Raw genomic sequence first — 14,263 nt, forward strand, 5'->3', positions numbered from 1 at the left:
TCTTTTCAAAAAAACAGGAAACAGAATTTAAGATTACAATTTTTAGGTAGACATGATGTGAGTACAACTACTACTGCCCAGTACTGCAGTGAATTAGTAGAGGCACAATAAACATAATCTATTAGTGAGTTCGTAAAAGTGTCTCTACTGTTCAACAACATGATAATAAGGAGGCACAATACTTAGATGATGGCCAACATCTTATGGCTACTTCCAGACCAAAACACCAGAAAATACTCCTTTGAAATATATTTTCATTGCATCTTTGGTTAGGAACCTGACACCATAAATACCTGAAAGAAGATGATACGATGGAGAGCTTTTGACATCCGTTTAATCTCATGTAACATTACTATTTCTTTAAGATAATTTGGGCTTTAACCTACATTTGGTAATTGTAAGTGGCTTTCCCTCCCTGAGATTTATAGTACTTTACTTCAGGCTTGTTAATAAACTTATTGGAGAGAGGGGGTAAAATTAATTTAATCTGCCACTTTAGAACACATGCCTGAAAATTTTGTTTTTTTATTTGTGAAGGTTGACCAATCATGGAAGTAATATGTGTGATATTAAGTTAATCCATTGATAGGGCATTATGTAGGGTCTCTTAAGAATTTAGAAAACTATTACAATGGTTCACAATTTATTATAAATGTGAGGTATATAGATTATAAAGGGACAGGGCTGGTTTTAGATACGCCTATCTATTCTTTCTATACCTTTGTTCCTTCCATCCCACCAGTAATCTCATGGTGGTCGAGTACCACCCCAGCATACTAGTACTTATAAAATTTAACAAATACTAAGAGAGAGCCATGACCATCACATAGAAACTGTCAACTAGGAATAACAAATAGTATTTATTTTAGTTTGCATCTTGGTTTTAAATCACATTATGTAGCCATTTTTGCTTGCAGAAAGTTTAATATAATCAATAAAGAAAATAAGCACCTACGTAGTATTTAATGTTTCCCTTGTGTTGTGAAGTCAAGAACCATCATTTGCAAAGTCACTCAGTGACTAATTTGAAGTATTTAGTTTGGTGCACTGCAGGGATGGAAAACACCTGATCTATGCACTGCCATGCTCTCTCCCCCCACCAACCACAGCAGACCTCACTAATTTATCCTGTTGTTCTTTCTGTCTTGGAGACTAACTGCAGTCTCAGACACGTGGCACAACCTCAGACTCCTGTTCAACACTGCATTCAAGGCAGCCATGAACAATGTGGCATACCTCTGGAAAGACCAATACATTGGTGATCACAAACTTGGGCTATAGATTCAGGCTTGCCATTGAGGAACTGCAGGGCACCTGTGAGCCATTCATTTAATTTCTCCATCGTTTGTTTTTATTCTGAAAACATTTCAGTGAAAATATAAAGATCTGTTGCTGTAGATTTGTTTTACCATCAGTAGAGTAGATAATAGTTTTTTAAATGGTAGAAGTAGATTTACATAAAGAACAAACACTATTATTGGTTAAGCCATCTTACCCTTCAGTCTAAAGAAAACAATTTTTCCATAGAAATTGTTTTAGGAAAAAGTCTTACCAATCAGGAATACTGCCTGTTCCATTTTTAACGCACTACTTTTTTTAAGTATAATTTTGAATGAATCTTCTTTACTAAGTTAAAATATAGTTATTTTTGAAGTGTAACTTAAATTTATTTTCTTCAAAACATACAGAGAAAACCTAGAAATTAAGATTTTAGTCTTTCACATAAATTTACATAATTTCAGCAAACCTTAACACTGCTTTTTAATTTTTGCTAGTTTTTCAAATGTTATTATTGTAAAGAAAACTTAGAAGGGCAAACACTTTAGAATTAAAACGAATGAAATCCCAAACTAGATAATTTCAGATCATTATGAAACCTAATTTCATGTGCAAAATTTATTACCAATCCCCTGCATTCACTATTTCCATAAAATAGTACGTTACTGCCATTTCCATCTTTGTTTTACAACTAACATTTAAAAAAATGTTTAAAGTTTATATATTTTCCACAAAGAAGAGCATCCCATGTTAATTTGACTCTATTTTTATTGAGAAAAATCTTTTGTTTTTTCAACTAAGGTATGAAATTATATATTTCTTCTTTATTCAGGAAGACATTGATTATTTGTCTATGAGATTAATTATGTTGTGTTCTACCAATCATAAATTAGGAAATATTATGTATATGGTAGTAAAAAAAGATAAGTTTTGGGTGAGTCAATTTAGGAATATTCTAGACCATGGAAACTAAAAAAGTACATCCATTCTTAAGGAAACAAGCAAAAATTCTATATATGAAAATATACGACTTACATATTTAGAGATTCCTTAGGAATACAGGTAGTATCCATGGTAAACAGAAACATGAAGTTACTCTATTTAAAAATTCTTGAACGGCCACTTCAGGATTGTTATTCATTTCCAAGGCTAACCAGTATGTGAACTGGGTCATGGAAGCAATTTTCATTGGATATTATAGTCTAAAGAGACAAATTACACTCTAGTGACAGAACATGTAAAGAGAGGCCTTGGTATATTTATATGGTAACTTGCAGAACATAGAACAGGAACTTTTCCCTAAAATATGTATTGTATCTATCCATAGTCTCAATGCACTTATTTGATGCATATCAATACCATCTCATCAAATTATTCCTAAATCTGTTCAAGAAAAGTGTAGTGGTTCAAGAAAAGTACAGAGGTGAAAAAGCCATATGCTCTCATATATATAAGGTAAACTTTAACGCCATCAACTCACAGAAACGGTGAATTGTATGTATATCTGATGAAACATAATTGAAGCAAGAATATAAGAAGTAACAGAAAACAAACTAATTACACCTGTGCCTTAACATTAGTCATCTCTTGATCATCTGCATCAATGGAAGGCAGTGGCTGATAGAAAATCACAGACCATCTCTTTAGCAGGGTTGGGTCTATGGCCTTGTGCTTAGTAGCTGAATTACTAATTGCCCAGTGTAACTTACTGCAAATGTGTTGTGAGGATGCCCATCACCAGAAGAGTGGCCACAGACACATAATTTTGTTTCTGGAAGCAATTCCTAGATTAAACAAAGAGAATCAGGAGTTGGCTTTTTTTTTTTTTTTTTTTTCCAATCTTAAGGCTTAACGCTAATAATGTACATTATCATTTAAGAAAATATTATTTGGATTATTATCTTGGTAGGTTGACCTAGGCAAGACTACTCCATCTTTGTCTCACAGCTAATAATAGTATTAAATAAAATTGAAAAAACAGGAATAATTTGGCAGATGTTAATTTGAATATTTGAACATACGAAATAACCACTAACCAAAAATTATCGATCATCTACCAGGATACTGACTTAGGAGCCTCACTTCCCACTTCTAAGCTAAAATTATGGCCAATGTTTACTAATAAATATTCCTATAGCTTTAAATGGTACTGTGATTTTAGAGTATGGGATGCTATTTGTCCCTAAAACTTTATCTCTTTTTGAAAAAGCTAACTGTTGACTTGTAGTCAATTATAACCAACACGAATGAACATAAATCCTGTCTTGTCATGAAATGTGAGAACAATCACAAGAATCCCTTTAAATAAACTGCCTTGGCTCTTCATTACTATAACACAAATATTGCCATTAAATACATATTTAAGACTATGGAGCTAAACTCAGTAATCTCTGTTAAAACCTGTTGAATTGTGTCATTTGTATTGAAAATTACTCTATACACTCAAATGAATAGTTTGCATTTTTATCTGTAAAAGCAAAGTGATTATTTATTGATAAATGACATGGAATGTCATTTTTTACCTAAGTAGCATTAGACATTTCAAAAGATTTTGTCTGAAGGGCAAAAGGATTACACTGCATTTGAGTAGACCATGTGACAACACATCCTTAGACTTCATGTATGATATGAAAGGATGATCCCCATTCATAAGATACACAAGGGAAATTATATCAGAAAACAAGAAAAGCAGGGAGGGATGTGGTAGGGGTGTCAGGGAGTATTTGTAGTGGTTTGATGCATGTAAATATTACATCTTATAAATAATTCTTTTCAAATACATCTCTGAAGTTCAGGGGATCTGTTTGAGAAACGGATTGTACATGCTTTACATGACTATATGCCATTTTCTTCAAGATAAGAGCAACATTAATTTAAACAGAAAAAAAAATGGCTTCCAAAATATTCTTTCCCTTCAATTTCCTATGAAGAAGTATGTCACCTGATGCTGGCCGATGAGGATGAAGAAAAAATGTTCAAGTTATATTTTACTGTCAGAATCCAACAGTTTTTCATCTAAATTATTTTGTCAACAGCCTTGTAGTACCCTTGCTAACCTTATTTGGCACCAGTGCATAATTAGATACACAGGGGTGTGACTCCAATTGAAGGTGTTGGCATTGAAGCACTCTGTGAAAATATTAACTATGAGGTTAACTCCAATTTTCTCTTCTTTAATTAAATGCACATGGTACTAATGAGGTAACCTACTGTTCCTTGATAGCACTAATTAGCTAAGAGGAGAGTACACTCTCACACTGCAATTTAAACCTAAAAATAAGGTTGAAATATGCTAATTGCAGGCAATTTAAAACAGTACAAGTTGAAGAACTAGTCATAATAAGAGAAACTGACTGCTTTACAGCTAGGCAGCTGTAACTTTGGTTAAAATCAAAACAAGCCACACGATTTTTGGACTGCTATTTAAGGAGGTCATAAGCATCCTAAAGAAAAAAGAAATGAAATGCTACTCCGTACCACAGCAATGAACCAGATTAACAAAAAATCCTCAGATCGACACTCATCTACCTAAAACCAAAAATCAGTGAGCATCACGAGAACTCCAAAGGTGCCACGACACTATATTTAGTACTTTTAGAAAAGGAAACTTCATAAATAAGCAACATTGCCTTAAGCTCTTTCAAGAGCACCCAAATTAAATATTGTACTTTGTGTCTAACATAGACAAAACATGTCAGGTGCTGAAGATCTGCCATCCCAATCACAGAGTCTGAAGGGAGGGTATAGAGACGATTAAGAAACAGGACATTCCCAGACCAGGTACAAGTACACTGATAAAAATACACAAAAGATGTTATGACCTAAAATGCTGTAGGCATCATTTAAAGGATACAGGTGCCAAAATTATCGGAAGGATTTCATTATAAGAAGGAGATTTTGGCTACTTTTCCTCTACAGATTAGAGCTCTGTGATGGCAGTAGCCTGAAGCTTCACTGTGAGGGAGAATCTCAGCTCACGTGACTCAGAAACATAATTTCAGTAAATCTAAGTATAATCCAAACATATCTTCTTTAACTGTGTCTCAAACATTTCCCCAATATGATTTTAACTGATAACCATTGAGATAACTTTGACATAAAACAAGATTCTGAAGGACCTTCTGAAGCCATGACATATTTTTGTTCATCAGAAACTTTGTTTGACCAAAGCAATCATTGCCTGACAATGCCAAATCATTCCTGTTACCATAGATAAAAATACAGCACATTAAAATGATACTGTCATTAATCTATCCTTAGGGACAAAAGAGATAGGACTGTCCCACACTAAGGACACACAGTGACATTTCTGCCCTGTCATTTTGCATGCAAAATTATAAGATATATACAGTTTAAATAATCAAAAGAGTTGAGCAAGAAATAGAGTTAAAAAGCAAAATTTATGAACAGAGAAAGTCAACTTAATCTTATGTTTACTGAAGAACAATACCCTGGAAAAAAGCAAACCCTTTGAAAGGCACAGGCTTTTAAGTAACTCCCAACTTATAACTCCAGGAGTTAAAAGTATGTGAGAATAAACTCTGCACTGCCATTAGCCCGTCATCATGTCTTGCCAAAAAGCCTGGTTGAAGAAACTGCTTTGAAAAACCCACCCAGCTTCTTCTCCTGGCTGTCCTAGAGCTTTCTACAACAGAAGGAGACAGAATGTTGGCAAGAGACTCACTAATCAACCTCCGACCAACCATGCTTGAACAGATCCATGAAGCTGCAGGTCTGTGAAGGAGTAGCAAGGCGAATGAAATCAGACAGTCATTTAGAAATGGGTCTCCTGGAGGAAACCTGACATAATCTAGCAAATCACAGGGCAACACAATGTGAATCGATGTTTTAAGTGTTTGCATCTGTTTCAAATAAGCACCAAAGAACCTTTTAACAGTGAAAAGGCCAGGACAGTGTACTGGAATAGGCTTTCAACATTAACTTCAGAGGGAAACTATTCTTCTGTTAAATATGGAGCATTGCAATTTTCTGTTAAAACAATAAAGGCTTCAGTGTTCAGTGTTGGAAATAAGAATACTAGCTCTGGAGACAGTCTGCCAGGGTTCAGATCCTGACTCAACACTTGCTAGTAGAGTGACCTTGAGCAAGTTACTTCGCTCTTCTGGCCTCTCTCTCTAGAAAGGGGGTAGTAAGTAACAACGTCCTAGGGTTGTTAAATACACTGATTTATAAAGTACTTAGAATAGTGCTGGTACCCATATACCTAATGTTTCTTAGCTATGTAGTTAATATTTATTAGCTATCATTACTGCTTCAGAACATTCAATTTCTTTCAAATAAAAAATTACTAAAGTTCTACTGTGTATAAAACACACTGTAAAGGATGCAAAAATTCCCAAGACATTCTATCTGCATTCAAATAGCTTTCCGTCTCCTATTGGACTTCATGATACAAATCAAAGCCTCTTCCATATGAATAAAAAATATTTTTTCTCTTTAGAAACCTGGTGTGGCAAAGCAAAAAGTTAATATGAGGGTGTCTGCATTCAGTGACAAGGTGAAGTGACTTCTAAGAAATAATATAATGTTTACAAAGTTGATGAAGGTATATTTTCATAGAAAAATAGGAAAGTATTATATATTGATCTTTCCTAATGAATGAAAATATTTTTAAATTATAATTTTTCTTGAAGCTGGCTGAAAATGGGATCAAATTTTTCTTTAATATGTTTAAAACTTTAGTGTCTTATAAAATTTGGGGTAAAATGATAGCTGAATGGAATAGTGATCTACATTTTAAAGGTGCAAAAATTTTAAAATAGTGTTCAGCCAGTCAAGAAATGTGGATACTCTTTTTTTTTTTTTTTTTTTTGTGGTGCGCGGTCCTCTCACTGCTGTGGTCTCTCCCACTGCGGAGCACAGGCTCTGGACGCGCAGGCTCAGCCGCCATGGCTCACGGGCCCAGCCGCTCCGCAGCACGTGGGATCCTCTCGGACCGGGGCACGAACCCGCGTCCCCTGCATCGGCAGGCAGACTCTCAACCACTGCGCCACCAGGGAAGCCCTTTTTTTTTTTTTTTTTAAGAAATGTGGATACTCTTGACCTAGTATGAAACAGGAATAAAATTAAACGGTTAACTGGCCTTTCCTCCACTCTAACTGTTCTGTTTGTTGGCTTGGTTGGCTATCTTTAGGCCGTTCATCACATCTGATGGAGACTGTCCCAGGGACAGTGTGGCCAGAGTTGTGCCAGGGTGATATGTGTTGGCTTTGCAAATTCAAATTACTTCGTCTATCCCCAGCCCACCTCTGAAAAACAGACTAAAAGCTGCCTAGCCCTGACAGAGGAGGTGAAGAAAAGAGAACTGCTGTCTGGCAAACATTATTTCATAAGACCAGTGGATCTGAGTAGGTGGTATATTGTTTGGAGTCAGTCAACGAGGTGCAGGGACCATGTACCCCACAGGACCAAACCAGTATGAGCACATGCCCAAAGACTCTTCATTCTTCATTCTGAACAAGGAGTAAGTCCTGCCTTACTTCCTTCTGTGGCACTGACTACAAAACCCATATGATATTGAGGAGAACAGGATGCAGCCATTAAAGAATCACTTTGCAGAGAAAGAAAATAGAGCCCAGGGAGCTGAAATTATTTACAAAAGCTCATGCTTTTATTTATTTTTTAAGGCTGCTGTACATCACAATAGCCTAGTGGAACAGGTTCTCAAGCGTTAGCATGTAAAGGAATGTCTGGATGAACTGTTATAATTGAAAATTCTACACTTCTAGGGACTCAGATTCAAAAGATCTGAGATAGGGCCCATGAATATGCATTTTAACAAGCATCTTGGTGATTGTGATTTAGAGCTTCCATGATTACACTTTGAGAAATATTGTCTTCTGTGTTCAGGATATTTGTGGGACAGGTAATTTCTCATTCTTTTATTCCATTATTCAGTCAGTGAACATTTTTCAGTACCTACTGTGTGCTATAAATTATGTTAGCCATGTGGATATAAAAATGAATGAAAACTGTCCTTGGTTTCAGAGGAGAGCGGGAGGAAAAGCCTTGTAAACTAGGATACAACTAAGTAAGTGCCATTTGCATCTTGAACCCTTTGACACTCCATTCAAGTCAAGAATGGCCTCCTCAGAAAAAAATTTAATTGCATAAAATAAAGTGTAAGAAGTTAGAAAGGAAATCAGTTATGTTGAAATTCAGTTTTCAAAATATTTAAAAGGCCACATTTGTGAAATATTAATAAATGTGCTTCTTTGTAAATACATTAAATAATAAGATACAATGTCAGGTTTAACAACCACTCTAATTTTTAAGTAGTAATAAGCATAACTAATATTTCTAGATATTTTTGCCAACAGATGAAAACATCTGTAATTTTTTTTGAGGACGATGTCACAGATACTGCCAATACCATTGTGGTTTGTTACCTACATTCATAATAGAAGAAAATATGAAGTTTTAACTAGAAGTGAAAGTGAGAATACTTTCTCCTCCATTCATATTCATAGACCTCCTGAATTCTACCCATGGATCCTAGATTGAGACAACATTAGAGAGAAACGTATTGTTGAAGAGGTAAAAAGTACAGTTCCATTGTACTGGAAGAATGTATTAAGAATGAGGAATTTATTACTCTAAAAAGAAAGACGTGGAAAGGAAGAAAGGGAGAATCCAAAAGATTTAGAACTGTACTTGAGAAATGTGATTATGTGGCTATGGCTGGAGTGTGGTATGGATGAGGACGGAGGTGAGAGAGAAGACTGGAAAGCTGGGACTATGAAAAGTTCTGCCCATCAGACAAAGGGAATTTCTGTCATGTCCTGAGGTAAAGGGCAGGAGCAAATTTTCTTTTCTTTTTTTTTAAATTTCACTTCCATCGATTTTTTATTTATTTATTTTGGGCTGTGTTGGGTCTTCATTTCTGTGCGAGGGCTTTCTCTAGTGTGGCAAGCGGGGGCCACTCTTCATCGCAGTACGCGAGCCTCTCACTATCGCGGCCTCTCTTGTTGCGGAGCACAAGCTCCAGACGCGCAGGCTCAGTAGTTGTGGCTCACGGGCTTAGTTGCACTGTGGCATGTGGGATCCTCCCAGACCAGGGCTCGAATCCGTGTCCCCTGCATCAGCAGGCAGATTCTCAACCACTGTGCCACCAGGGAAGCCCGAGCAAATTTTCTTTTGAGGAGACAAGAGAAAAGCATGAGGGTGTGGGCTTAGACTGGAATTGGGAAAAACTGGTAGCTGGTAGCCTAAGATGCCCAAAGGTTCACCAGAGAGTTATTTATGGTCTGGGCTGAATGAAGAGCACTGAAAGTAAGAACAGGATACTGAATTTGAGGAAAGGCTAATTTCCAAGGATTTGAAGGCTACCTGAGTGATAGAGTGAGAGAGTGAAGGATAAGGGACACTGGGAGTAGGCTGTGATGTCACCAGCAAGATAAGAGGATGCAAGAAAAAATGGTTTTTAAGGAATACAGGAGAATGTGCTTTAACTGAAAATACTAGAAATACTATACAAGATCTTACTGCAGGACATCCAGGTAGTTATTTCTAGCAAACATTTGAGTATAGCATAAGCCTCAAGTTCAGGAGACAAGGCAAGATATATAGAGATCTGAGACCTTATGTGGTAGAGACCCCACAGGAAGTGGATAAGTTCTGTCACTGAGATCATCTAAAGGAATGGTTCTCAACCTGTGCCATGTGCTAGCATCACCTGGGGAGCTTTGAGTCAATACTGATGCTGGGCGCCACCACCTTCAGCTTCTGATTGTATTAGGCTAGGATGGCGCTCAGGCACCTCAGGTAATGACAATGTGCAGCCAGAGTTTAGCACCACTGATATAACAATTGAACATAAAAAGTTATGGACAGAGATGAGGAAAGCCACCAACTTCAGAGGACTGGTGTCAAAGGTCTCAAGTGTTCTGACAGGGTCCAGTAGGATGGGACTTTGACTTGAATACAACTCTCAGAGGTTGTCAGTGATACTCAAAAGAATAATTTCAGAATGGGAGTGGTGACAGAGACATAATATAGTAAGTTAAAGAAGGAACAGAGATTGAAGGGTAACCAATTCTTTCCAAAAGTTTAATGATGAAGGAAAGGAGTGGGTTAGGAAGAGTGCCTGATATAAAACAAAGGTACAAATAAGATTTTGTTTCGTGGGTGTTTGGTTTTTAAAGACAGGAAGACTCACAGAAAATGGGAGACTGAAGATACAGGAGAGCAGCTGTGAGGCTGACATGACAAGGTCGTAGGAAAGGCTGGGCAGGGCAGGTATCAAGTTGGCCTTGGAGAAAAGATCTCACTGTGATACAAAAGGGCATAAAGAGAGGTGCCAATATGAGTTTGTTTTAGGAGTGGAGATGAGAGAGGCAGAGGAAGACCTTACTTGGTGGCCTCTAAATTTTATCTCTGAAGGAGGAGACGAAGTCACTGGGACTAGGGGCTTGGTGTGAGATGTAGGAGCTGAAAGGGGACAGTTAAGGCAGGAAGCTGGTGTAGGGAGGGGGGAGTGAGGAGTTTAGAAACGACTGCTAAACAGTGATGAAGGCTAAGGTGAAGGTGGGGACTCAATACTGCCTGATACTGTGATTTTCTGTAGGAATATCCAGTAGCTTGCTTGGGAGTAGGAGTAAGGAAAGCCACAGTTTGGAGAATGGAGAGCAAGGTCAGAGTGAACAATACAAAACAGCGAGAGTTTCTTTAATGTTATCATTAATCATGGGATACAGCTGGATCAGGAAGCCATGTAGGTGGGCATGGGCGTGGTGATGTGGAGAGGATGACAAGGAAGAGCGGTGCTTATGATCAGAATGGGGATTCCTTAGGTCTACTAACTCAGATTGATTTTAAAAAACTGGTCCAAGGACATACAGAATATTGTTGAAGGTACTGATTATTAAAAGTTTATAATTTTCTGCTTGTTTTCTTCATGGATCAGTGTAAATTTTTTTTTTTTTTTTTGCGGTACGCGGGCCTCTCACTGTTGTGGCCTCTCCCGTTGCAGAGCACAGGCTCCGGACGCGCAGGCTCAGCGGCCATGGCTCACGGGCCCAGCCACTCCGTGGCATGTGGGATCTTCCCGGACCTGGCCACGAACCCGCGTCCCCTGCATCAACAGGCGGACTCTCAACCACTGCGCCACCAGGGAAGCCCCAGTGTAAATTTTTTTAAATAGTATATTTTCTTTTCCTTGATAAACATGCCAAATTATACCATTCACTGGTAACAAACTCAACATGAAAGTCCAAATTTATGAAATTAAATTAGGGATTCCTATTTCCTTAATTATTCAAAATAAAAATGTAGTTAAGGTTGTATTTATGTAAACAGAAAGAGAACTCATCTAAAATAAATTTGATTTTTATATAATCCTTAGGAACATATGTATTAGTGAATCTGCATGTACAAATGTGTTACTAGGTGCTATTTCCCTACAGTTCCCTATTGCTATGTGTTTCCTTATTGTTGAAAGAGTAGAGTTCTTTGAGAAAAAAACTATTGTCGAGACCATGCTACAATCTTGTAGCAAACCACCTCAGTGACTACAGAGGAAATCTGTTGATCTTCCCTACCTGGAATCTGTTCCTCTTTTTGCTAACAACACCAAAGTTTTTCTTGGGGAACCATCCCCATTCTGCACCCCAGCTCCCAACATCATATGCAAATTGGTAGGACTGGCTCAAGGGTAGGTGGCTGCTACAAATAGGCCAATCAGATTCCCTCTCTCAATAACTGATTCTTGAGAATAATAAACAGGAATTCATCCAACCTAATGCTGGGACCCCACAGAGCCTGTCCAACGATCTTGCTTTTGCTTCTTATCCTTCTGTGACCAGATCTTTGTTTCATTTTCCTTGGATTTTGTGACCAATTCTGTATCTTTGAACAGATCCCACTTTTTTGTTTAAGTTGTATGTGTATTTCTGTGACTTGAAGCCGGAGAAATAAACTAACAAGAATACTTCAAAATGTTTCAATCAATGATCTCACTGGCAAAATTAGGATTAAACTTTGATGGCCTTTAAATTAGGTTTTGGAGCAAATTTTAGGTTATAATCCAAAGACAAAAGAGACAAAAGATAAGGCTGGAAGTCATGATCTTGGCCACCTCCTGTTTTACTAGTTGCAAAATTAAGTGAAGTAATCACAAATTGCTGTCATAATGTCAGCTTTATAAATCTCTTCCTCTCCCAAAATGTCAGCTTGTATAATCAGACTTTCTATTCTGCAAAACACAGTTTAATATATAAAAATGGCAAAATAAAACATTAGGTTAAATTTTAAAATATCTGCACAGGTACATTTATCAATGTATTGATTCTTGATGGGCATTAGGATTTTTATTTTTATCATAATTTAAGATTACATACTCATTTGTTTTTCCTTGTTCAACAGATTCTAAATTATTTCTTTTCCTTTTTTAAAAAAGAAAGGGTAGGTAAACACTAGCAAAGAAAGTTTAGTGATGGCTATTGTCTCAATCCACATACCACATATTTGGAGGATTTGAGACTGTAAAGTACTTAATATTAATCAATTAAATCCACTGACATTTCTAAAATAAATTCGATCCCCATTTCACAGCTTGAAAGAACTGAAGAATTAACAAAGATTACACAATATAACAGGGTCGAACTCAGACTTTTCACCCTGGTTTTCGTCAGTCCCCTTCTTATTCACCTCAGAAAGCTGCCATCATAACTGGCACTAATTGGCACCCTTGTTAGAAACCTCAGCAGAGGAGCAAGGAATAGAAAAGATATGGACACCTCTCATCCACAGAGCCCAGCTGTCTGCAGAGGTGAGGCCGAGCTCAAGGATGGGGCAGATGACCCGGCGCCGTCTGTGAGAAGAATAAAACCTACACCTGTCCACTGACTACTTAGACAACTTGAATCTCCAGGGACGTTAATCAAGTGTCTTTCATGCGCCTAAAGTCATTGGAAAACAAAAGATGCCTGTAGTGCTCCTACAAGTGATGTACTTATTACATTCTAAGAGGAGATGAAGACAGCAGTCAACAGACACTTCTGGCATGAGATACTCATGCAGAGTACTGGTAGAATATTCTATTTTTGTTCTATGCTTGTTTGCTTTGTTCAAGAGAATATGTTAAGCTCTTCTTAAAAAAGAATAAAACAGGGAGCTGGATTTCTCATGATCATCGTGGAGAATGGAAGACAGCATTTTAAGTTATACAGTAATTACTTAATAGATAAAGAAGATGGATTCTATGCATAGGATTTTCCCCCTGGGTATATTGGGGCTAGGCAGAAGTAGCTTATGCTCACATAAGAGTAATAGTCCTTAGGTTTCTGCTCTTTTTCTGCTGTAGTCAAAAGAAAATACAGATGTCTCTTGTTGCCTTAAGGAGGTTAGGTGAGGTGGTAGAAGGTAAGAAACAGGCCTGGGTAAAACAACTTTCCTTATTGAATGAGAAAGCATTAAGAAGTGGATGGTGTACAGGACGTGTAGGTGCTTGAAGCTACCTGTTGATGATGGGGGGCTACTGACTGACTGTAGTTCGTTCAGTATTTTATTCACCAAAGATTTAATGACCATCTAGTTGCCACTTACAGTAAAGGGTCTGACTCCATTTCTTATCTGACTGTTGAATTTTTAGGCCTCAACCTCCCTTTCCCCTATGGCTCCACATCTGGACAGAAAACTTGTGCATGCACCTCCACCTTTGCCACTGGAGGGAAATTTAAAACACTTGTTCAAGTGATCTTTTCCCCAGCTCGCCCCATAGCCATTATACAGACCCAGCCTACACCCTCTACTATCCCAAGCCAGCCTGGACCTGCTTGTGCCCCATTGGTTCTCCCCCAGCGTCTCCCATGTGAGTAATCAAATTTCTCTCAAATTCTCTTGGTGTGTTGAGTGTCATCAGCTTCGACATCTAAACTAAATTTTGGGTGGGGTTCTCTCTCGCTTCTGCAGGATACTATGGAAAACTACTTACTAGGTTAAGAATGGCGATGCAGGGTTAAGTAGG

The 14,263-nt window shown here is 37.6% G+C and overlaps 1 protein-coding gene across 1 annotated transcript in view; it reads right to left on the reverse strand.

Moving 5' to 3' along the window:
* The window catches only part of FOXP2 (forkhead box P2), a 371,655-nt gene that overhangs the window by 112,172 nt on the left and 245,220 nt on the right, over window positions 1–14,263 (reverse strand). Inside the window, exon 4 of the mRNA XM_032642873.1 lies at window positions 2,988–3,062. Within this exon, the coding sequence (XP_032498764.1) occupies window positions 2,988–3,062 (75 nt within the window). The remainder of the gene's footprint in view (window positions 1–2,987; window positions 3,063–14,263) is intronic.

Source organism: Phocoena sinus, chromosome 9 (assembly GCF_008692025.1).
Source record: "Phocoena sinus isolate mPhoSin1 chromosome 9, mPhoSin1.pri, whole genome shotgun sequence".
Taxonomy (NCBI): Eukaryota; Metazoa; Chordata; class Mammalia; order Artiodactyla; family Phocoenidae; genus Phocoena; species Phocoena sinus.